Source organism: Rhinolophus ferrumequinum, chromosome 17 (assembly GCF_004115265.2).
Source record: "Rhinolophus ferrumequinum isolate MPI-CBG mRhiFer1 chromosome 17, mRhiFer1_v1.p, whole genome shotgun sequence".
Lineage (NCBI taxonomy): Eukaryota > Metazoa > Chordata > Mammalia > Chiroptera > Rhinolophidae > Rhinolophus > Rhinolophus ferrumequinum.
In genome coordinates this window covers 9,199,592-9,222,380 of record NC_046300.1, presented here as the reverse complement: position 1 = coordinate 9,222,380, position 22,789 = coordinate 9,199,592, and the positions used below count along the sequence as shown (strand labels likewise).

Sequence of the window (22,789 nt, the reverse complement as noted above, 5' to 3'; positions counted from 1 at the left end):
ATACCCCATGCGTCTTCTAACAAGCCTGCTGGGTCTGTGTTTACTTCAACCAGAGGAAAGACTGGCACAAGTGGGAGAGGGCGGAGCTTGAAAGGACGTGATAACAACAGATTCATAGTTAACTTACCCAGGCTCTGGCCAGGACCATGCATGAACTAGACAACCAGCTGGATTTTCTAGAAACCAGCCCTCTTTGGATTCTGCCAACAACATTTGTTATTGTTGTTTGCAAACAACATTTGCAAACCAAACGAGCATCCTGGTAGGTCAAGCCTGGGCGGACAGAAACCTGCTCGTTTGGACGTCCTGGCCCTCAGGTAGGCCTGCGCCCAGGAGGCCTTCTCCACCTGACCCTAGGAGTACACCCAGCTGAGGCCAAGTTCCTGGGTCACGGGCTGCGCTGTGCCAGCGGCTGACTATACAGGCTGCTTTTCCAAAGGGGCTGCGTCACCACCAAGGTAACGAGCCCTAAGAAACTGGCTGATGGGCATGGAGGTCACAGTGGGCTTCCTACCGCGCCTGTGGGTCACCATCTCACAGGGTTTCCGGAAGTAAATGCGAGCTTCCTTGGAAGAGCACCGTCTCCACAGGGATGCTGTTTTCATGGACGTGGAAAGGACAACTCCTGGCACTCTGTCCTGCCCTTCCTTGGTCTGAGGTCATTACTAACCATCGACGACAAACACGGGGCACTGTCTCTCGCCACACCATGGTTAACTTCCTGGTGTCTCTAGATAACTTTGCCCTTTGGTGGAGGGATGAAGCTTTTTTTTTTTTTTTTTTAATTTTTATTCACATAAAAAATAAAAATTTTTATTCACCCTTCTGACACCAAATGTGTGGCTTTTCCCCAGACCGGTAACCAGTTCTGACACCACCTGGATGTGCTGCAATTGACTTCGAGTCTGACACTAACCACCGCGCGTCAGTGCCGACCCCGGGTTTAGGGCTCGGTCCTCGGGACTGTCCGCTCCAGGCAGTAGCAGGGTCCCCGGTTGCTACCTGTCCTTCTGACCAACCAACTATAACCCGGGGGGTCCCACGATCCCCTCCTTGGGTTCAATAATTTGCTAGAACGCCTCAAAAACCTTGGGAAACACTTTACTATTACTGGTTTATTTTATTTTATCTTAACAGTTTTATTACTATTTATTTTAAAGAATACAATTCAGGAACAGACAAATGGAGGAGATGCACAGTTGGGGGGATAAATGAAAGGATCCCCCGTGGCCTGGGGCTCCCCACCCTCCTTACAAAGGCGCGACTGATTAAATCACTGGCCACTGTGACTAACTCCACCTTCCGTCCCTGTCCCTCTCCCCTTCCCCAGAAGTCTGGGGGTGGCACTGATGAAAGTTCTAACCCTCTAATCTCGCGTTGGTTCCTCCGGAAACCAGCTACCACCCTGAAGCTACGGGGACCTCCGCCAGAGCCACTCATTAGCATAAACTCAGGTATGGCAGGAAGGGGTTTGTCATGAAGAACAAAAGACGCTCCTGTCAGGAAATTCCAAGGGGTTTAGCTCTGTGCCAGGAACAAAGGACAATGACTGAAAGTGCATTTCTTATGGTCTCACAGACTTCTGGCAGAGCCAGCTCAAAGCTGACCTCCACCCCCACCAGCAAACTGCTCTCCTAACTCGGGAGACACTCAGAGGCAGCTTCTGTCCACATCACCGTGGCTGCCGCAGTACTGGGGGAAGGACTCCAGGACCCCCACCCCTTACAAGACCCCAAAGTACAAGTTACCTCCATGAACCCAGGGTCCTTGTTGCGTGACAAGTGAAAACCTCTATCACTGTCTCTGGCAAGCTCTTTCAAATAACAGAGAAATATATTTTATAAAATTTGGGAGAACATTGGGTTCTCTAGTCAACAATTCAAAATTATGTTTAAACTTACCCAGAATGTCTGAAAATATCCAATCTTCTGAAAGGGAAAAGGACTAAATGCATGTTTTAAAATTCTTATTTATTACCTGGGACTACCGCCTGAATGCCTAGTCATGGCCTAGGTATTATTTTAGAGGTAAAGAATCTTCTCCACCTCCAAATTCCTCCTACACTTGCCCGGAAGCCCTAAATGCCTTAAACAACAGACACAGCAGTTTAGTCCCAAATTAAAACGCAAAGACTGACTCTTGTAAACTTATTTACACTATGGTGCAAATGACTAACCTTCATAATGTTGCCCAGAAACTGGCTCTGACAGGAGCAACACAGCGTCTGAGTAGCTACAGAAGGAAAGAAGGAACAGAAGGGGAGGAAGAGGAGGTTTGGGCGTGGAAGACAAGCTTGCCGGGCCTTCAGCAAAATGTGTCCTATTTGCTCCCAACACTAGAGCTAAGAACCAGAGAGGGTACCTTACCTACCGTTGGACTCCTCGCACTCACACAGGGTGGAGCAGACCAGCTGGAAGTTCCATCCAGACCAAGACAGGAAGTTAACGAGGACAGTTCAGATCAGTCCAAAGCAGAAAGCCTTTCTGGAAGAGTTCACTGCCTTGGTCTCGTTCAACACACCCAACAGCATATGTCCAGTTACCACCTATGGAAAGGGGGGTACTAGGCTGGTACCTGCAGCTCTGAAGGCCCGAGGTCCCACTGGCTCAGCGCTGAACAGGTTGGTGGGCAGACAGGCTGCCCTCCCCAGAGCTCCAAGAAGGTACCTAGGGAAGGGAGTGCTCAGGAGTTGCTCAGAGGTCAGCTCAGAGGTCAGCTCAGAGGCGGACATTTCAGCACACGTGAGCAAAAGCTCATTGGGCAACTGAATCCCTTAGACCTACAATTAATGTGTTGACCAAATGCAGGCCTGCGTCACGTTTCCCAAACACTCCTCCTTGCCTTGCAATCTTCTTTCTTAAAGAGAATGAAGACCTGCGACTTTGCCATCACTTCTTGAAACTTCTCTGGGTCCCCCCTCTTTCTCACCAATAATTTCAGGTTTCTCGGTCACTCGCCCTGGAACACACGTGAAACCGGCCCCAATTTCAGCCCACTGACCTAGGAGAGCAGAGTCAAGAGGGACCTGTGGATGTGAAGTGTTGCTTCCGGGTCTGGGGGAAGCAGACTGTCTTTTTTCTTAGGAAGACGGGCAGCTGCTCCTGGGAGGGGCTACACATCTGTACTTGGGGCAGCAGTGCCACTGGAAAGCCCAGAGAAAACATCCAGGAAGTGATGACGGCTCGTGTAAAAATCTAGGCCATTTCTGGATCAGCTGCACAAATGAGTGAGACCTCATTTGGTGCATCAACTGGTGCATCTACTCCTGCGCCCCAAACAGCACAAAGCCCGCACCGGTGGAGACAACTGCAGCGCTCCCAAATCACAAGCTCCAGGAACTCTCCTGGGCGGAGCATCAAGGCGTCAGTCCAGCTAATGATGAATTAAGAACTGATAGGATGTACTATCGCTCTCTCTGATAGAATGTGCTGCTCCACTAAACACGGCCCTCAGGGAGACAACACGTAACCTCTACGTGTTAACAAACCGCCTGCCAGCCAAGAGCTGTTGTTGTTGGCACCACTGTTAAGAGGCAGGCCGGACCCAGAAGCTGGAGCTACAGCTGTGGACCAGGCCGGTGGAGCCCTGGCCTTCAAGGAACTCACGCTCCAGCGGGGAGGGGCAGACCACGTACACCCCAGTGAGCTTACAGGCAAATACGAGAGATCACCTGAAGCCTGTGAGAAGCTCCTAGACGAAGGCAGACGCACATGAGGCACCAAACTCTAGTTTGCTCAAGATTCTAAGCCCCAGTGCAGGGAGCTCTCCTTTCTTCCACTCTTGTGACCATCTACCTCTACAGTCATTTCTTGTTCAATCTGTCTTTCCCACTTGTCTGTAAGCTCCACTGCTATTCATTATTTATTCATTTTTTCCCCAGCACCTAGCACAGATCTGACACACGGAGGGCCCTCAATGAATTACTTGTTCAATGAATGAATCAGACAAAACCAAACACATTGACTGGCTCTCGCTCCACAAACCAAACGAAACTTTAGGCGTAGAAATGTACTAGAAATGTACCAACATGTAAATAATGATAATTATCCTTCAATGGTGGGAAACATGGGTAAATTTTCAAAAAATTCTATTTCTCTGATTTTTCAATTTTCCTTTACGGAGCACTAATTACTTTCATGTTGACAAAAATAATGCATTTAAAAAATCAAGTCTGCAATCAAGTAATTGCAGACATTATACCATCATTATTGTGGAAATATTATAGTTACTATTCCAAGAATGAATGGAATAAATTAATTTAGCAATCGGGTGGATTAAGTGTGTCTACCGGAGAGTGTGCACCTCAGCTGTGATCCTGAAGTCACCTTGCCCAGGTGCCTCCTTTACCCTACCCAGGACGATGCTAACCACAGCCATTACCACCACGTCCCCACTCACCCACCCTCCCCGAGGCCCTTTCTTTCCTCCATTCCTAGAAGTTTGGCTCTGGAACCATCCAACAGGAACACCGCAAGGGTTGGGGAAGTTTTGATGGATGTGATTTCTGCTGTGCTCCTTGGGGACAAGAGCAACAGCCTGGGTATAGACGGGCCGGGGGTGGGGGGGTACGGGCTAGGGTGCCTATATTCTGGCATTTAGGAGGGGCCAGCAAGACCCAGGATGGCTCTGAAGCATTTGTGGCAACGGGCAAGAAAATGGTCTTCTCTTTTACCAATTGTTGCTGAGTCTTGCCAATTTGGACCCAATTCAGATTTGGAGATTTGGAGTCAGACTAGTCATGTGAAATTTATCATTACCGATAAGATCGTGCCATGACTGGGTGAGACTCACGGTAAGGTTAGCTCACCCAATTATTTTCAGACAATTTTAGCAAATTGATCTATTCTGGGGATGTTACTTGATCTTTTTCTACCTTGCGTGGTTTTTTGGTTTGTTTCTTGTCTTTGTTTTCATACAGGGTGGGGGTTACTCTTTATCTTCCCTCACAGAGGAGGTGGAGAAGGAGAAGAACAGACACGCTCAGCAGCTATCTTTGGCTGAGGCTCCCAGGTGCCCCCTCCCTGTTCCTGACCAAGGCTGCAGATGCCCTGGAAAAAGCCCCTGGGGCTACAGGGTCAGCGTGAAGATATCCCTTCTAGCTCCATGTTAAAGGGCCACCTCTGGTCCAGTTGTCCAGGCCAACTGATTCCCTTGGCCTAGCCCTCTGCATGCTAAGGGCCTGCTGGAAATGCTTTTTCCGCTTCAGGTTGTATTTCTAAATTGCAAGGGTTTTCCTAACAGTTTTCTGCTCCACGTCAAGAGTGAGGTACCCCAGGCTCCCGAGGCGGTTGGTCAGACCTGCCCTTGGGCCCCTGTACCGGCCACAGGGCCATAGTACTATAACCAGACCACAGCTCTCTGGAGTCTGTCTTCAGAACCACACTGATGTACATATCCTCATCCCTGAAAACAGGATCTTTCAAATGCCACAGACCTGCATGAACAGGAACAACCAGTGGCAATCGCTAAAAGCACCAGGCTGACTGGTTTCCCTGTGAGGAAGAGGGGAAAAACACCTGCACACCTGAGCACAGCCCTGCCATCCTCCTCTTCTAAAAGCTGTGGAGCCCGCGGGCTCTGAAGCTGAAGCTCTTACTATGGGGACCTACAGTGACACATCTGAAAACTGCAAGAAGATAAACACAGACCCCTGGACACATTTCAATACCCACCCTACTGGTTTATTTAGTTGTTCGAACAGAGGCTCTTCTCCCAATCAAGAGCTTTAAAACAAAACAAACAAACAAAAAAGCTAAACAAAACTGGCCTGAGATTACAAACAAAAACTGCTGTTTATCTTTGGAGCAAGACAAAGACATCTGGCCACAAGATGAGCAGATGTTTGACAAGGCCCCACTCCACTCATCCCTGATCACAGGCGCTTCCAGCTCCTTACAAGACACCACGTAATGAACCTTACCTGCCCGGCCGCTGGGGCTGCTCCAGTGAATGTGGCTCCACACTGAGTTCCTACCAGTGATTTTCACAGCTCAACAACACGCTTCCTCAAGTTTAAAGGCATTCCAGTCTTGAGTCACCAAAGTTGTCCCTGGAATCAGCAGAAAACACAGTGTGCCCATGAGCCAAACCTCTCCCCTAAAGGGAAGACGAGGACTGCCATTTCAGTGCTGACAGTTCTGGAGAAGCAGCCCACGGCCTCGGTGACCAACACGGCCAAAGTCACCCGCTGTTCTGGTCTTGCTCTTGAAGGGGAGCAGAGTTTGCCACTCCAAAATACGCCCCTTTGGGATTACTGGTTACCTTAGGCTAGTTCATTTTAAGAAAAAGCAGTGAGAGAAGCTCTGAAAAGCTAGACCTTACGGTCCTGTAAAAGGACATTTACATTTGTAAGGGAAATATCCATCTGTAAGGGTGTTTCTCTCTCACTGTACCAGGCCTGCACTTACATGCAAGGGAGAAGGCAGGGACTTAAATCTGCATAACCACCTTCCCCTGGTTTACTGTGCTTCTCCCGGTCACCTCCTATTACCTCCTATTATGGACCTTCTACCCCAATATCCTCTTTAGCCTTTAGCTGAAAGTGTTATTTAAGGTGATGGCTTCCACCATTTGGGCGAGTTACTCAGTGTTCCTGGGTCTCTCTCAAGTATACAGGAGGTACACATATTATTAAACTTTAATTTGTTTTTCTCCTGCTAATCTGTCTCGTTTTAACTTGATTATTAGTCCAGCCAGAAGAACCTTGAAGAGTCAAGGATAATTCTTCCTCCCAGACACCCGTTTTAAGTGGTTCCTCTCATCACAGACATCTGTGGGAGCCATCGCTGCCCCAAAAGGACCAGGCTAAACGCGTAGTTCCTGAACCCATGCTGGTGCCCCAAAACCAGACACAAGGAGCAAAGACCACCCAAAGAGCAGTTACAAGATCGACTCTAAAGCCACAAAAATCACCGAAGTAAAACATTAATTGTAGAACCTCACAGGTGGTACAATTCTTTCAACGATTCTGTATGTTTAACCATCTTCCTAATCAAATACTGAAAACAATTTAAAAACTAAATGAAGTAGAAGACCCATTTCCTAAAGCAAGAGCCTTTTCAGATCCTTTTAATCAAAGAAGGCCACAGCCCATCACTGAGACAATTGACTCTGCTTTCCAGAGTGACATTAATAATGGCCCACAACTGGCACAGGGCATTCAATGATGTGTGAACAGTGCTTGTCACAGAAAGTGCGAGTCAAGTGCAGCCCAGCGACCTGGGCCCACTTCAGGAGGTGGAAGCCACTGAAAGCAGAAAATCTCAGCATGACAACTCCTCCCCAGCTGCAACACCCAGAAGTCGCATTAGGCAGATGGCAGGGAAGTTGAGCTTGCTAGAGACCACAAGGCTCCCGGTGGCACGAGGACAGTGAGCAAATTAGGGCCTGATCCTCTGCCCTCACAGCCGCTGACCCATTTCTCTGCGGGGAAAGGAAACTGCTGTGGTAAGACAAGCAGAGGGGCAGAGAGGCTGTGGCCAAGACAGGCGGTTTCACCAAGGGCTCTATTTTTCCAGAGAGGGCAGCCAATGAAAGCTGTGAAGAGTGGCAAGGGGTATCAGAGGACCTATGTGCATTAACGGGGAGCCACGTGGTTAATGTGTCAACCACACGTGCCTTTCTTGCAACAATAATAAAATCCAGCCCTCCCCCTACATCTCCCAGCCTAGGTTCTGAATAGCATAGACTCCAGTCCAAGTGGGAGCAGCCACATCAGAGGCAATCCACAAACCCACAGGTGTTTCAGGAACGATCAGCGGAGGCCGAGCTCCAGACCCTGTATCTGGGCACAAGGGGCAGTGAGTAAAGAGAATGGGCCGTGACCTGAGGATGTCCCGGGATGAACAAACCGTCTTCTTGTGGGAAGGGAGGAACCAGGGCATCAGTGGAGCCTCGCAAAGTGAAGGTCTGGGCTGCCCCGGCCCAGCTAAGCCAGGATCTACGCTTCTTAGGTCAGCGGCCTCTTGGACAATGCAAGCAGAAACTCTTGTGCCTAAAACATCGCAGGGCTTGTTCTGAGACCCCCACAAGGTGGGTTCCTTTGCGGCCCCTGGGCCGTCAGAGGGATTGCAACTGGTGTTTGGCGGGTCTGTCTTTCTAACTGAAAACCTGAGGCAGGCTGGGCTCCAGGGTCAGTTTTACAGGCCCGACGTACTTCCCAGGCCCACTGGACAAGGGCAGGAGCTCAGGCGAGGTCTGTGGGTAACCCGGGATGGGCGGGGACGGAAAGGGCAACAGGTGACAAGCCGCGCACGGAGGGAAGTTCTCCGCTCCGGGGCCAAGAGCAGCCTGGACGCCCCTAAAGTCTGGCCGGTACCCCGGTGGCACTTACGCGCTCGTGTGTCCACCGCGGGGCAGAACCGAAACTTTCTGGGGCCAAGCGGAAGAGCGCGGGAGCACGGCGTGGTCGGCCATGATACGCAGACCGCAACACAGGCGGGTGAGGACTACAACTCCCGGCATGCTGCACAGGGCCAAGGCCTACAACATCCATCGGACGTCACGTGCAGATGGACGCGGACTACAACTCCCGACATGCTCCGCAGAGCAGAGGTTTACATTTCCTACTGGTTCTTCCTGGCAGCTGGCCGTGGGTTAACCCTTGCAATCCCAGCGTGTGCCCACAAACCATGGGTCTGGAATCTTGAAAGCAGCGCTGTCCATGTTTAACTTGAGAATTTGAAATGCGGCTAGTTTGAGTTGAATTGTGCGTGTGTTGTAAGTGCAAAATACACCTGGATTCCAACGACTCAATACGAAAAAAACGAATGTAAAATACTTAACATTACATGTTGAAATGATAATATTTTTGATATGTTGGGTTAAATAAAAAACATTATATATTGATCTCCCTTACTTCTTAATACACTGATCTACTTAAAATGAGTGCTCAAAAACTATGTGTTAATGAGCACTTTAGGGGTTAACTTCCACCCCTAACTTCTGCCCCACTCTCTGCTCAATTTCTATTTATTAGTTATATTTTCTATTTATAAGTTGCAAAGTACTCTGAGAGTGGACTTAATAGAACAAATGCATTCGTTAATAATATCTATATGCAATAATATCTACTACTACAGCGTGTTTGTGGGAGGTAATGACAAAATCATCACTTCCTTTCATTTTCTTGTTGATTCAGATCACAGTCTGGCATACCTGGGTGTGCTTAGCTGGGTGGTCTTTGCCATCAGATAGACTGGGGGAGGGGGTTTCAACTTGGCCACCTCCCAGCAATGTAACCCCGGCCAGGTCACTTTTCCTCTCGGTGTCTTTTTCCTTATCAGGTAATGAGGAAGAGTGTTCTGAGGACTGAATGAGATAATGTATATGAAGTGCTTACCAAATTCCTGGCACACTGTATGCACTTAATAATAACAATAACAATGATTATTATATAATTCTATTAACTCACACCAGGATATAATCAGCAAGGCAGCCAAACAATGATTTTTAGATTTTGCCCTATTTTGTTTTTCACAAAAGGTGAGAAGTTCAAAGTGCAGGGTACTACAGCAAGGGTCTATGCCTCACGCCTGACTAAAGTAGCCTTAGGCCAGGGCGGTCAGGGCAGCACTGGGAGTCTCTGAGATGGAGGTAGGACAGCAGCATTTCCCAGGATGATTTACTATGGGAACCATTGGTCATGAGGCATGTTAAGGAATTAGTGTTCCAGGAAACACACTTTGGCACGTGCAGATGGAAAACCAGAGGAGATGGAAGGAAACTCAGACGGTATGTTGGTTCATGGGTTCTCACCTGTGGGCATGGGAATCACGTGGGAAAGTCCTTATACATACAGAGGCCTGGGCCCCATCCAGACCTACTGAATCAGTACCTCTGATAAGGGGGAGGTTCTGGTGTGTATATTTTAAAGTACCTTCCCAGGTGATTCTGTCAGGCATTCCTAGTTAAAATCCTCCGATCTAATTCATTGCATTACAGATGAAGAAACGAAGGCCTAGAAAATGTTAATAGGCTTGTAGAAGGAGACACAATGTGTGGCCCGAAGGCTTAGGTTTCAATCCTCCCTGTGTGACTTCTTGTAATTTGCTTACCTCCTTCATGCTTCACTTTCTTCGGCGTATAAAGGGGGCATACAGCAATTGCAAATGACATTTGTGACTACTAAATGAGCTAAGGCAAGACAACACTCTAGCGTGGTGCCTCACATAGAGTCAGTGCTGACTAATTTCTGGCGTTTTTGTCATCGTTACCATCACCATCATCTCTGTTGCCATCGTCACCATTATCATCATTGTTATCCTCATCACCACGATCATCACTATTTCCACCACTACCACCAGTATCACCATCACCACCACCACCACCACCATCAGTGTCACCATCACCACCAGCACCACCACCATCATCATCACCATCATTATCATCGCTATTTGCAGCACCATACCCAACCAGCTGGCGGCACACCTGGGATGAAAATCCTGATCTTCAGACTCATAATTCAGTGCCTTTTCCACTATTAAGCCTCCAAATTCTCAAGGCAAACTAAGGAGGCTTTAAGTATTTCATTGCCCAAGATTGTGCAACGAAATCTTTTTTCCTGATTAGAAAAACAAAATTCTTTTTTCCCTAAACTGGCTCTTGACACTCAGAATAAAGGAAATCAACTACACATGAGATATGAGAAGAAACTAAAAAGGGCCCCCTAGAAAAAGTCTTGTCTTTGCTACCAAGGGATAACCTTTAAGTGAATGGCTGGCAGGAAGGAAATTCTCAATAATACTATTCTACAATAATCGAGCTTGCCATTCTCTAAGAGTGTCACTTCCTCGTTGAATAGTTCTGGTGTCCTGAGCAGGGGGCAGTACTGAAAGGAGCAGTTTGGGATGGGGTCCGATTGTATTGCTTGTCAGAGTCTTCTTCCTAAGATATTTTTGGCCGGGCGCAGTGATGCCACACCTCTGGTGTCCCATATTGTTGACTTAGATTGCAACAAGGCTGGGCAGTAGTGAAACCTCAGTAACCTCATCCCCACAGGTGGCAGCTATTTGTAGATTTGGTGGCGGAGCTCCTTCCCTAGTTGGGAGGATCCCCCACCACATGAGTTTTGGTGGGAGATAGAGCCCACTTCTCCTACAGGAAGCCCATGTGTGCTGTCCTAGCTCCCATGGGACCAGAGTATGGGCGTGTGGCCTTAGCTCCATCCAAGCACTGCGTGTACATGCCATGTGCAGGACAGTGGCAGTTCCTTCTGGAGCTGCTGCTACCTCTGGCTTCTGGAGTGGTTGTGCCAGAGATAGGCTTCTTTTGTCTTACCTGTTTCTTCTGCCTTCCCGTCAGTTTTGTGAGCTGTACAGCATCTTTTCTCTTTCTCTGAGTATAAACTCTTCCGTGTTTTACTTCCCTCCATTTTGTGTATAATTATATTCATTTCTTTCTTTTTTCATTTTCCTGCATCACTTGTGATGTTGTTGTAGATATCATGACATACATATCTCTGACACAATCACGATGCAATCTTGCCCAATATTGTTTCATACATTTTTCTTCTGCATGGCAGCTGGAATGTGATTTCTGTTGATTATAACTAAGAGTCCTGTTGGACACATTTCTTGTTTGGGGAAGCAGAATGATGTGGTGGAAAAGTAGGTATCTGGGGACAAGATAGGCCTGAGTTGAAAATCCCTGATCTGGATCCCATGAGCTTGAGCAAGTCATTTATCTCTCCAAGCCTCCCTTTTCTCATCTGGGTAAAAAAGACAATGGCTACCTTACAAAGTTGTTGTGAACATGTGGCATAATGTGTGCAAGGCACATAGCACAGTGCCTGGCACATAGTAGGCGTTCAATGAATATTTATTGTGTGAGTGTTCAAATGAATAAATACACTAGATCAGTGCTTCTCAAACTTGGCTCTACATTATAACCAGCCGGGGAACTTTTAAAAATCTTGGTGCCAGGTCACACCCCAGACCAATTGCATCAGAAACTCTGGGGGTAGGACCCAGGCATCAGTATTTTTTGAAGCTCTCCTCATGATCTAGCATACTGCCCAGATTGAGAACCAAGGGACAAGATAAGCCTGAGTTGAAAATGTGGAAAGGTATGGACCCAGCACAGAGTAGGTTTCAGAAAAAGTCAGTTTCCAATCTCCTGTATGTGTCTTTAGTTGGGTGCAATGCTCTGTGTGGGCTGGGTAAACGAAGAAGACTTATTGGGGTGGGTTCTGAGATGCACTGGAATTTCCGCATCCCTACTGAAATTTGTGCCCTGTATTATTCTGCTCAGCCTGCCATAAAAAAAAAAAAATCCCACAGACGAGGTAGCTTAAACAACAGAAGTTTATTTTCCCACAGTTCTGGAGGCTGGAAGTCTAACATGAAGGTGTCTGCAGAGTTGGTTCCTTCTGAGGCTGAGGGAGAATCTGCTCCATACCGTTCTCCTAGTTTTGGGTGGTTGCTGGCAATCTTCGGTGTTCCTTGGCTTGTGGGAGTATAACTCTAGTCTACACATGGCTTTCTCCCTTTGTCCCTGTCTGTGTCCAAACTTTTCCTTTTTTTAAGGACACCAGTCATTGGGTTAGGGGTCTGCCCTAGTGCAATATGACCTCATCTCAACGAATTGCATATGTAACTAACCTACTTCCAGATGAGGTCACACGCAGAGGTATGGGGGGTTAGGGTTGGAACATAGGAATTTGGTGGGGGACACAATTCAGCCCAGAACATGCCCTACGCTATAGATTTGTATCCCCTGAAGAATCTCATGGAAATGCAACCCATGAAATTATAGGCCCATAGACTTTATTTTTTAATCATGGGAAGGGATCTTACAGATCACTGAGTTCAAACCGCTCCAGTTAAGTTGAAAAAATAAACTCCAAAGGAGGGGAAGTGGCTTTCTAGAGGCCCAGCCAGAAAAGTGAGTGACTTCCTCATGAAACCAACATTTGTGAGTCCTCTAACGTTGAAATAAACAGAAGATACTTTGAAGAAATAACAATGTTCAGTATTATTGTTTTTTAAAAACTCATATTTTCCTTACCATTAGACAAGATCAGAGGCAGAAGTTTGAACCAATTGTAACCAAAGTGGGAAGAGCAGATACAGGTGGGTACGTTCTCTTCTAAACTCCTATAATTCATGGCAAAGTGCCTTGGAATCGTTTCAATGACATGCGTAAGGTATGCATTCCCAGTTGTGTGAAAAACCAAGTGAGGTCATTTTCTGTTGGTGCAGAGGGTTCACCCAGGTCATCTGGAAAAAGGGCCAGGAATTTCCTGGGACGAGTAATCCAATGGAAACCTTTCCCCAACTGTGAATGACTAGAGGCTGGCCAGCTTGAAAATGGAACAAATTCATCTCTGCTGTCTCATTTCCCCCTACACAGGCTTTGCACTGGCTTCACCCTGACCTCACACAGAGCAGGCCCTCTATAAATGAGGCCAGGGACCTCCTGGAGGTCTACACATCTCTGCTCATGCCCCCCTTTTCCCTGCAACCACCCGATTTCCCGTGCCCGTCTGTTGGCCGTTTCTTCTAACCATGAGTGATGTTCAAGGCTGATTTTCTGAAATGGTCAAAGTCAAGGAACTGGGCTGCCTTTGTCCTCCTTTGGTCCCTCTGGTCACACTTCCTTTTGTGGAAGGGCGGGGGGTTTGTGCGGGAGGGGACTACAACAACCTCACACCTAAAATCTGAGCTGGTTCCACGGTGGAGAGGGGAGATCTATACAGAACAACTTGGTGAGGAGTTAGGATAACCCCAGCTCCTCTTCACAAACTACCCCTCAAACCTGCGAAGTAGCTCTCATCAAATTTTCCGGCTGCCTGAAGTTCCCAGCAGGAAGCAATGTCATTCCTTCTGACTGGAGGGCAGATCTCTGAAAGGTTCTTGTTCAGACACAAACAGATCATGACATAGAAAAAAGCCTTGGACTTGGAGACAGAAGACGTGGGTTACCAGACCAGAGTGGGATAGGGGACCGAAAACTGAGCCACAGAGCACTCCAGACAGACGTGGCCTTGGACAAATTTGCCTAAGGCCTAAATGGAGCCAATTTCCCACCAGCTGACCCACACAGAGCTTGTTCCACATTTTAGCTCCAATCCTTCTTCTGTATCCCTCCCTTTACCCCAGACCCTCACCCAGTTTCCCCATAAGCAGACAGCTTGGAGGAATCTTGTGTAATGACCCTGGGCACAAACGAGGAGGACACAACTAGCCAGAGGTAAGCCAATTCATGCTAATCTTTTATTTGAGCACATGATACAATGATGCTTTCTGTTTTTATGGGATGATTGCAATAGTAATTCGTATTAGTCTGGGCTAAATGATTTGCCAAGCAAGTACTTTTACACACATGATTTCATGGGTACCTCCACCACGTGGGCAGAGTCTATCTTTGTGTTGTCAACATTTCTACAGTTTTACAGACGACGGCACTGAGGCTCTGGGAGGCCCAAAGTCACAGTGGGTAAGAAAAAGAGCTTGGTATTGGGGTTTGGGGTCAGGGCTCAAATTCCGAGAGCTGTCTCAGCCAGTTTACTTTGGAAATCTGTCCTACTGGGCTTTCCATACTTGTGGGTCTCTTTGTCCTGTCACAGGCAGCTTTCACAAATGAAAGCCATTAGGAGTTCAACAAACCAAGTGATGTCTGGGCTGGTGGGTTCTGGAGAATAATTCATGGGAAGCCCATGGATGATACCTGGAGCTGACTAGAAGATATAATATAAACAAGTGTCAGAAGAGGAAACAGAAGTAGAAAAAAGGCAAAAATATGATCTCCTATCCACTTAACCAACAACAAATATTACTGGGCACCAAGGAAAATTCTAGACATGCAACACAGGTTGTATCCTCGAGGAAGTGCCACTCTGGCTGAGGTCATCTGAGATCTGGAGCTGTCCTGGGCTTGGAGACGCATTCCTTTCAGGAATCGGCAAGGTTCTTCTCTTCTTGATTTTGTCTGAGAGTGGAAATGGAAATGCTGGGAAGAGGATCTTCCCCAGAAACTGCTGTGGATTTTTTTATGTTCCAGGAGTGGCAGGTCTGCAGCCTTGTGTCCAGGGCACCGTTCTTCAACTGGAGAGGGAGGGGTAGGCCTATAGGAATCCATCTGAGGTTTCGCAGTGGTTTCAGTGGATGGAGGGAGGGGAGAGCTGGAGGTTGTGGCCAATGAACAGTGTGGTCAGAGAATATAGAGTGTGGTCACGGGTCTCACCCACACTCCTTTCTGATAGGATGCCCCTCTATCTTCCCGTTTATACCTTTCTGTCTCTGTGCCTCTTCCCCTGGATTTCCAAGGGGCTGGATTAGGAGAAGACTCTTGATTAAAGATTCCCCGGGAAGCTAGTCTATTGGGAATGCCGAAACATCACTAGAGATGTAAAGAGATGGGCACGATTGTATTTAATGAAGTGCTCCAAGTGATATGACTGTGTTTTGTTGAAAAAAATACTTGGATGAGCATCTCAGTACGTGACGGAATGGGATGGAGTGGGGACAGTGAAGCAAGCTTCTCCAAGGACATGCTCTGTGTCCTTGAACCTGTCCTTGAACCTGTCCCCCGGAACCTGCCTTCTAAGAAAAGTGGGTTCAAAACCCATGGTGGTTTGGTTTGGCCAAGTGGGTGTGTGAGCTGGAATCCTCTGCCCTTCTGCTCCCTGGGCTGAGCCTACCATCTAAATAAAAGTTGAACAAAAGTTTAATCCTATCAATTTGAGGGGGCGCCAAATGATTAGCCTGACAGAAGCTCATAGGCTTATCTCTGACCCTATAACCATCTCATGGTCTCCTTCCTTTTCCTATTTCTTCCATTCATGGTGAGTAATGGCCCCACCTATTGGTTAGTTAGTCCCCTACAGCTTTGTCCCTTCACTGGTACATCACCCAGCCCTCTCCAGCAGGTGTTACTGACCTAATTCTTGAAATTAGACCCTCACTTTTCCCCAGCCAGGTCAAATTCCTCCAAGGCTGGCCACCTAATGGCAAATAGATCATTGAAATTGTAGCTGGAACTGAAGGGAAAAATACATCTCTAGGCTCCAGCTGAGGGCTGTATTAGTAGCTACTTTATTCAACAAGCATGTATTAGGTGCCACAGTAACTCTGTGCAAAGTCCTGCTCAAGGAACTGAGCAAGACTCTGGTATTCCCATTTTCGAGGACTTGCAGCCAAATGTTTCTAAGGTGCATGTCGGAACCTCCTGGGGAGCTTTCCAAAGGCCCCATTCCAGAGCTGAATCAGGTTCACAGATTGGAACTAGGTCTGTGTGGTTAAGTTTAGAGGGTGGCTTTTTATCTACGGTTTTGGATGTGAAGCTATGAGACTGTGTAAGAAGGAGGCATGTGTACCACTAACTAAAAGGTCAAGCATAGTCATCGCCATGGAGAAGATTAAACAATGTGCTCTGAATGTAGACTAGGGAAGAAAGGTTAGTATCTATAAAGAAGCAGCCTGGGGCAAGGAAGGTCGAAAGCGCCCCATGGCGTATTTCCCCTGAAAGCATAAATTAGAAGAATAACGACAGCTGTCATTCTTTGCTCCTCAGTACACAGCGATAGAGCACCAGGGTCCATGCTTAGCAGGGTGTAGGAACAGGTAAGTTTGCAGTCTGAAAGGGCAGGGAGATAAGACATGCAAGTGTGTAACTACGACGTGTGGTGGAAAGTGACAAATAATATTTTCGAGGGGACAAGCAGAGTGCCACGGCAAAACAGAGAGGGCACTCCTGATTTAAAGATTGAGGAGGGCTTCCGGAAGGAGGTGGCCTTTCAGCTGAGGCTTGCTTGTAGGTTAGGGAGTAGAAGGGCACATGTTCCAGGCCCAGGTGACAGCATGACAAGGGCCCAGAGGTAAGTGGGAGAAGGATCTCTGGAAAGGGGCCAGTGGTCTTTTGTGGTTGGATCCCAAGCTGGTTGGAGGTGGGAGCTTAGGGTGGAATAAGAATGGAAAAGTCAGTTGGCACTAGATTGAAGGGGTCTTGGAAGACTTGCTAAGGTGTCTGGGCTTTATTTCTATGTAACTAGGAGCCAGTAAGGCTTTCGAAGCACCCTGATTTCAATGCAGAGGACACTTGGTGGGGAAAGAGATGAGCAGCAGGAAACTGCTAAGGAAGCGAGGTCATTGTGGGGGATGAATCCGTGGGCTTATAATGGCAAGAACATCTCTGAGAGACACTGGGCAGGCAGAGGCAATAAATCTGGCAGTGGGAGTGGAGGGAAAGGAAACGCAGGGCTCGAAGATGACTCAGGTTTGGAGTGTGAGCGACTGGGGCACAAATATCACACACAGTGAATTTCAGCCCCTCATCAAGTCTTGACGGATGCTCCTTTCTGGGACATCTTCCTTGTTTTAGAACCTTCTGAGCTAAGCAATAAGAAATCCATGTCTAAATGAAGGAATGAATGATGAACTCAGAATCCAAGAAATGTTTTTTCTTGATAGCAATACACAATTTGCAGGTGGGGATCCACTTTTCTGCAAAAGAGGGGGCATGGACCTGGTGTAATGTATTTCTTTCAGCACCCCCCTCCCTGCCACCAGGATGCTGTAGCTTCCCCAGTGTTGCACCTTCTGCAGGGCTCCTTCCTGTACCACTTCTCCTTGTTCCCACTCCAGCTCCTTTGTCTATTGCTACCTGCAGCATCAAGCTCTCTTTCAGTAGAAGGAGGCACCCTCATAGTGGAAGGCACCTGGGGAGTGAGGTAACGGGGAAGGGCTGGACCCCTGTGACCTGCAGTAGTGCCGGAGCAGACTTTTGAGGTGTCTGCGGAACTTGACCCCGACGAAGACGTAAAGCACTGGGTTGAAGCAGCAATGGGAGAAGGCAAAATTGCGGCAGATGAGCAAGACGTAATCCAGCTGCTGGCTGATCTCACAGCTCCGGATGACCTCCAGTTTCAACAGTGTCTGCAGAAACAGGGTCAGGTTGTAGGGAGCCCAGCTGATGAAGTGTGCCAGCACAATGGTGAGGATGAGCCTGACAGTCCGGTGGTGCCTTCTGGACCGTGACCGAAACAGGGTCCTGAGAATCTCCACGTAGCAGAACAGGATAATCCCCATGGAGAGCAGGAAGAAGACGATGTGCTGGTAGACTGAGGCCAGGAACCATTTGAGTTCTGAATAATCACAACGGGAAGGTTCTGGATTCTGAAACACTTTGTGGAAGATGGCATCAGGGATGGAGGACAGGATGCTGGTGACCCACACAGCTATGGTCACGAGCACTCGGCATTGGAGGGTGTGGACTCGCAGGGATGAGAGGGGGTTCACCACAGACAGGTAGCGGTGGATGGTCATGATAGTCAGGAAGAAGATGCTGCTGGAGAGGCTGATGGAAAAGACCATGTTGAGGAGCTTGCAGGGGAAGTCTCCCAGCACCCAGCCCCAGTGGTATTCCAAGGTCCACAGAGGCAACAAGGAGGAGAACACCAGGTCCGAGAGGCATAGGTTGAGGATGAAGACATTGGTGAGGGACTCCAGGCTCTCATACTTCACCAGGACCCACAACACCAGGCTGTTGCCCACCAGGCTGAGGAAGAACACCAGGCTATACAGGATGGTGGTGCTGAAGGCAGCAAAGGTGAAGGTCCGTTTCTCACACAGAAAGCTGTCAGGATCGTAATCGTAATGGGTGGTGGACTCTGGGATGCCTGAGGGCTCCATCTAGACATTGAGAGCGTCTGAAGTGATAGAGACATGGAGTTGAAAGGCACATGGTTAGGCTATAGTTCCAGAGAATTCATATTACAGAAATGTGTGGTCCATGGACTTGCTACCGTGTTTCCCCAAAAATAAGACCTAGACGGACCATCGGTTCTAATGAGTCTTTTGGAGCAAAAATTAATATAAGACTCAGTCTTATTTTAAAATCATATAAGACCGGGTCTTTATAACATAATATAATAATATAATGTAATGTAATATAATATAATACTGGGTCTTACATTAATTTTTGCTCCAAAAGATGCATTAGAGCTGATGGTCTGGCTAGGTCTTATTTTTGGGGAAACACGGTACTAGTTGGTGCACTATTTGTAACAAGATTAGGATCTTTCACCAGAACATGGAGTCATTAAGTATACGCTAGTTTGGTTAGTATTCTTTCTTGATGAAGGTCTCTAGCAAGGTTTTCTTGATGAAGGAAGCAGTGCAGTAATTTACATTCTGTCATAAGCCCATTTTCTCCTTGAAGATTGGCATTTGAGTAGCACGAAGTTAGACCAGTCTCCTCCTAGTAGGTATAGGAGAAAACAGTGGAACTGGATTCAAAGACCTGGAACTGGATTCAAAGATGAAATTTGGGCCCTATTACTGTGCTCCTGGGCAAGCCATTTAAGCTTTTTGAAACTTTGGTCCTCATCTACGGAATAGGGCTAATGATCCCCGAGTCATTCCCTCATTTACTCAACAAATGTCTAGTGAGCATTTACTATGTCTGCTTGATTTCCTCCCCTCTTCTCTCCCTCCATCTCGCCCTTCCTTTCTTCCTCCTTTCCTTCCTCTCATAAAATGTAGAAGTCATGATGGCAGGATTGTTTCAGGAAACTTGCTGTCTCTTGAAACAAGTCCAGAAAGATACGACACAAACGGAGCAAACGTCTCTCATACGAAAGAGCTAGAGAACAAGAGCCCCAAAGTCTATGTATACTCGTATTTCAAAAGTATAATGCATTCTGACCAAGCGGTACTTATCCAATCACTAAGAGATTGGTTTAATATTTGAGAAAGCAGTCAATTTAAATCACCATATTAACAGAATAATGACAAAACTATACGATCCTTTTTGATAAATGCAGAAAAGCATTTGACAAAACTCAACATCCATTCATGACGTAAACTTTCAGCAAATGAGAAGTATCAGACATCTACAAAAATCATTGCACTTTTTGTTGGTTATTCATTCACTTACTCAAAATTTCAGAGGCACTCATGGCCTGGGCCTGGGAGGTCTTGGGGATACAAAGGAGAATGTTGCCAAACCTCAAACTCCTCCAAGTTACATTCTAGTTTGGTTCCCTTTTGCCTGTCCTCCCCATCTCCGTGGCCCACTCAACTCTAAGAGACTAAATTTATCTGTGGTCCACAATATAACTTGAACTGAGAAACACAGCTCTAAATTATCCAATTACCAATAATAACAACACCTACATAACGACTTGAAACAAAATAAATGCCTCTACTTTCTTGAGCACAAGGAAAAGAAAAGTGTTATATATGACAGTTCTATTCAAAGTACCATCCATTGACCAGATTTTGGGGGATCCCCAGACCTATGGAATCAGAGCCTTGAGAATCTGCATATTTATGAGCAACCCAGGTGGTTCTGAGGCACATTAAAGTCTAAGAACTCCTGGCATAGCTTATTAAAATTAGACAAAAACATGTTTAAATGGTACTCACCTATATCTACACCTCTTGACGTGTGTCTTGAAGGAGAAATGGTGCTTCTCTGTTTCTTATTTTTGTTCAAAGAAACCGAAACACCTGCCCTGCCCAGAAGGCTCGAGGGAGGTGGGAGAAGACTCCTGTGTGAAGTTTCAGAGGGAGTCTTTACTAATCCCTCTTCTCCCCAACTCAAGGCTTCCTGGTTTGATCCGCCTCCAGTGCCCCTGCTCCCACCCGAAACCTCATGTTAGAACTTGGCTACAGCACTGGTCACACAGAAAAGAGCTGGATACCCAACCTGTCTTCACAGGCAAGTGGGGTTGACAATTTAGGGGTCTTCTGAGCCCTTAGGTTCCACCAAGGGTAGATGCAGGTAATTTTGAAGTTAGAAGGGAACTTAAAGGATAATGCATTTTGTAAGCTGTACTTTTATTTTTATCAAAAATTGTATTTGATTAACGTACCAGTTATGTATGATTATGATTATTTTAAATTGAGATAAAATTCAGGTAACATGAAATTTACTATTTTAAACTGCAGAATTCAGAAGTTTTTAGCATATTCACAATGTTGTACAATCGTCATTACTATCCAACCCCAGAACTTTTCCATCACCCCCAAAAGAAATCATGTTGTACCATGTATCAGTACTTCATTTCTTTTTATGGTTGCATGACTGAATAATATGGTTGAATAATTCCATTGTATGGATAAACCACATTTCATTATTCCATGCATCAGTTGAAGGACATTTGGGTTTTTTCCACTTTTTGGCTATTACGAATAATACTGCTCTGAACACTCATGTACATGTTTTATGTGGACCTATATTTTTAATTCCCTTGGGTATACACCCAGGAGTAAAATTTCTGGGTTGTATGGTAACTCTATGTTTAATTTTTTGAGGAACTGCCAAACTGCTTTCCATAGAACTTCACCATTTTACTTTCCTACCAGTATTGTATGAGAGTTTCAATTTCTCCACATCTTTACCAACACTTGTTCGTTTCCTTTAAAAAAAATTACAAGGTATGAAATGGTGACTTGTTATGATTGAGATTTACATTTCCTTAATGAATAACAATGTTGAGTATCTCTACATATGCTTATTGGTCATTTGGGTATTTCTTTTGGAGAAGTATATATTCAGAACCTTTGACTCTTAAAAATTTGGATTTTTGGCATCTTATTATTAAATCATAAGAGTAATTTATATATTCTGGATACTGAACTCTTACCAGAGGTGTGATTTGCAAAGAACTCCCATTTTGTGGGTTTCTTTTTTTAATTTCTTGATAGTGTCCTTTTACACACCCAAGTGTTTAATTTTGATGAAGATAAATTTATAATATTTTTGTTTGTTTCTTGTGATTTTGGTGTCACATTTAAGAAACCATTGTCTAACCCAAGGTCACAGAGATTTGTACCTATGTTTCCTTCCCAGAGATTTTTAAGTTTTAGTGCTGAACTCTAAATTATATTCCATGATTCTCTAGATCTATTCTTAGACCCGCACTACCTTGTTTTGATTACTGTAACTTTGCAGAAAGTTTTGAAATTAGGAAGTAAGCATCCTCCAATTTTGTTCTTTCTTCTATTTAAGATTGTAAATATGGATCAATTGAATATGATTGAGAGTGGTTTCAACAAGTATGCCAAGACCACTGAGTGGGGAAAGAACAGCCTTTTCAGCAAATGGTGCTGGCATAACTAGATATCTACATCCAAAAGAATAAATTTGCACTCCTACCTCATGTGAGTTACAAAAATTAACTCAAAACGGATTAAAGTCCCAACTTGAAGAGCTAACACTATAAAACTGTTGTGTGTCAAAGGACACTACCAAGAAATGAAAAAGGAATTCTGTTAAGGATCGCACTGAACCTATGAATCGATTGCCATTTTAACAACATTGAGTTTTTCAATCCATGAACACTGGATTCCATGTACTTAGATTTTCTTTTATATTTTTCCATCGTGTTTTGTGGGTTTTGGTGTACAGATTTCACATTTTCTTGCTTAAATTTATTCCTATGCATTTTAATTTTATGCCATTGTATATGAAATTATTTCCTTCCTTTCATTTTCAGATTGTTCATTGATAGTATATAAAAATACAACTGATTTTTATATATTGATCTTGTATTCTGCATCTTTGCTGAACTCATCTATTAGCTTTAATAGTTTTTGTGGTTTTGTTTGTTGCCAATCTAGGGTTTTCTATAAAATCATGTCATCTTCTTATAGAGATAGTTTTAATTCTTTTTTTCAAGTCTGGGTGCTTTTTTTCCCTCTTCTTCCTTTCCTTGCCTAATTGCCCTGGCTGAACACTCCAGTTCAATGTTGAACAGTAATTGTGAGAGTGGACATTCTTATCTTGTTTCTGATCATAAGGGAAAAACTTCTAGTCTTTCACTACTAAGTAGGATGTTAGCTGT

General features: G+C 45.9%; 2 protein-coding genes across 2 annotated transcripts in view; both read right to left on the bottom strand.

Moving 5' to 3' along the window:
- Positions 1 to 8,706, bottom strand: part of FYCO1 (FYVE and coiled-coil domain autophagy adaptor 1) — a 73,978-nt gene extending 65,272 nt beyond the window's left edge. The window contains exons 1-2 of the mRNA XM_033131495.1: positions 8,333 to 8,706; positions 5,921 to 6,049 (exon numbers count right to left, since the gene is read on the bottom strand). The gene's annotated coding sequence lies outside the window, so the exon portion shown is untranslated. The remainder of the gene's footprint in view (positions 1 to 5,920; positions 6,050 to 8,332) is intronic.
- Positions 8,707 to 14,235: 5,529 nt separating this feature from the next.
- Positions 14,236 to 20,492, bottom strand: XCR1 (X-C motif chemokine receptor 1). Its single transcript, XM_033131653.1, has 2 exons — positions 20,367 to 20,492; positions 14,236 to 18,646 (listed from the first exon to the last, which is right to left on the bottom strand). The coding sequence occupies exon 2, from the start codon at positions 18,627 to 18,629 to the stop codon at positions 17,622 to 17,624; it is 1,008 nt and encodes a 335-aa protein (XP_032987544.1). The 5' UTR covers positions 18,630 to 18,646; positions 20,367 to 20,492; the 3' UTR covers positions 14,236 to 17,621.
- Positions 20,493 to 22,789: the final 2,297 nt, after the last annotated feature.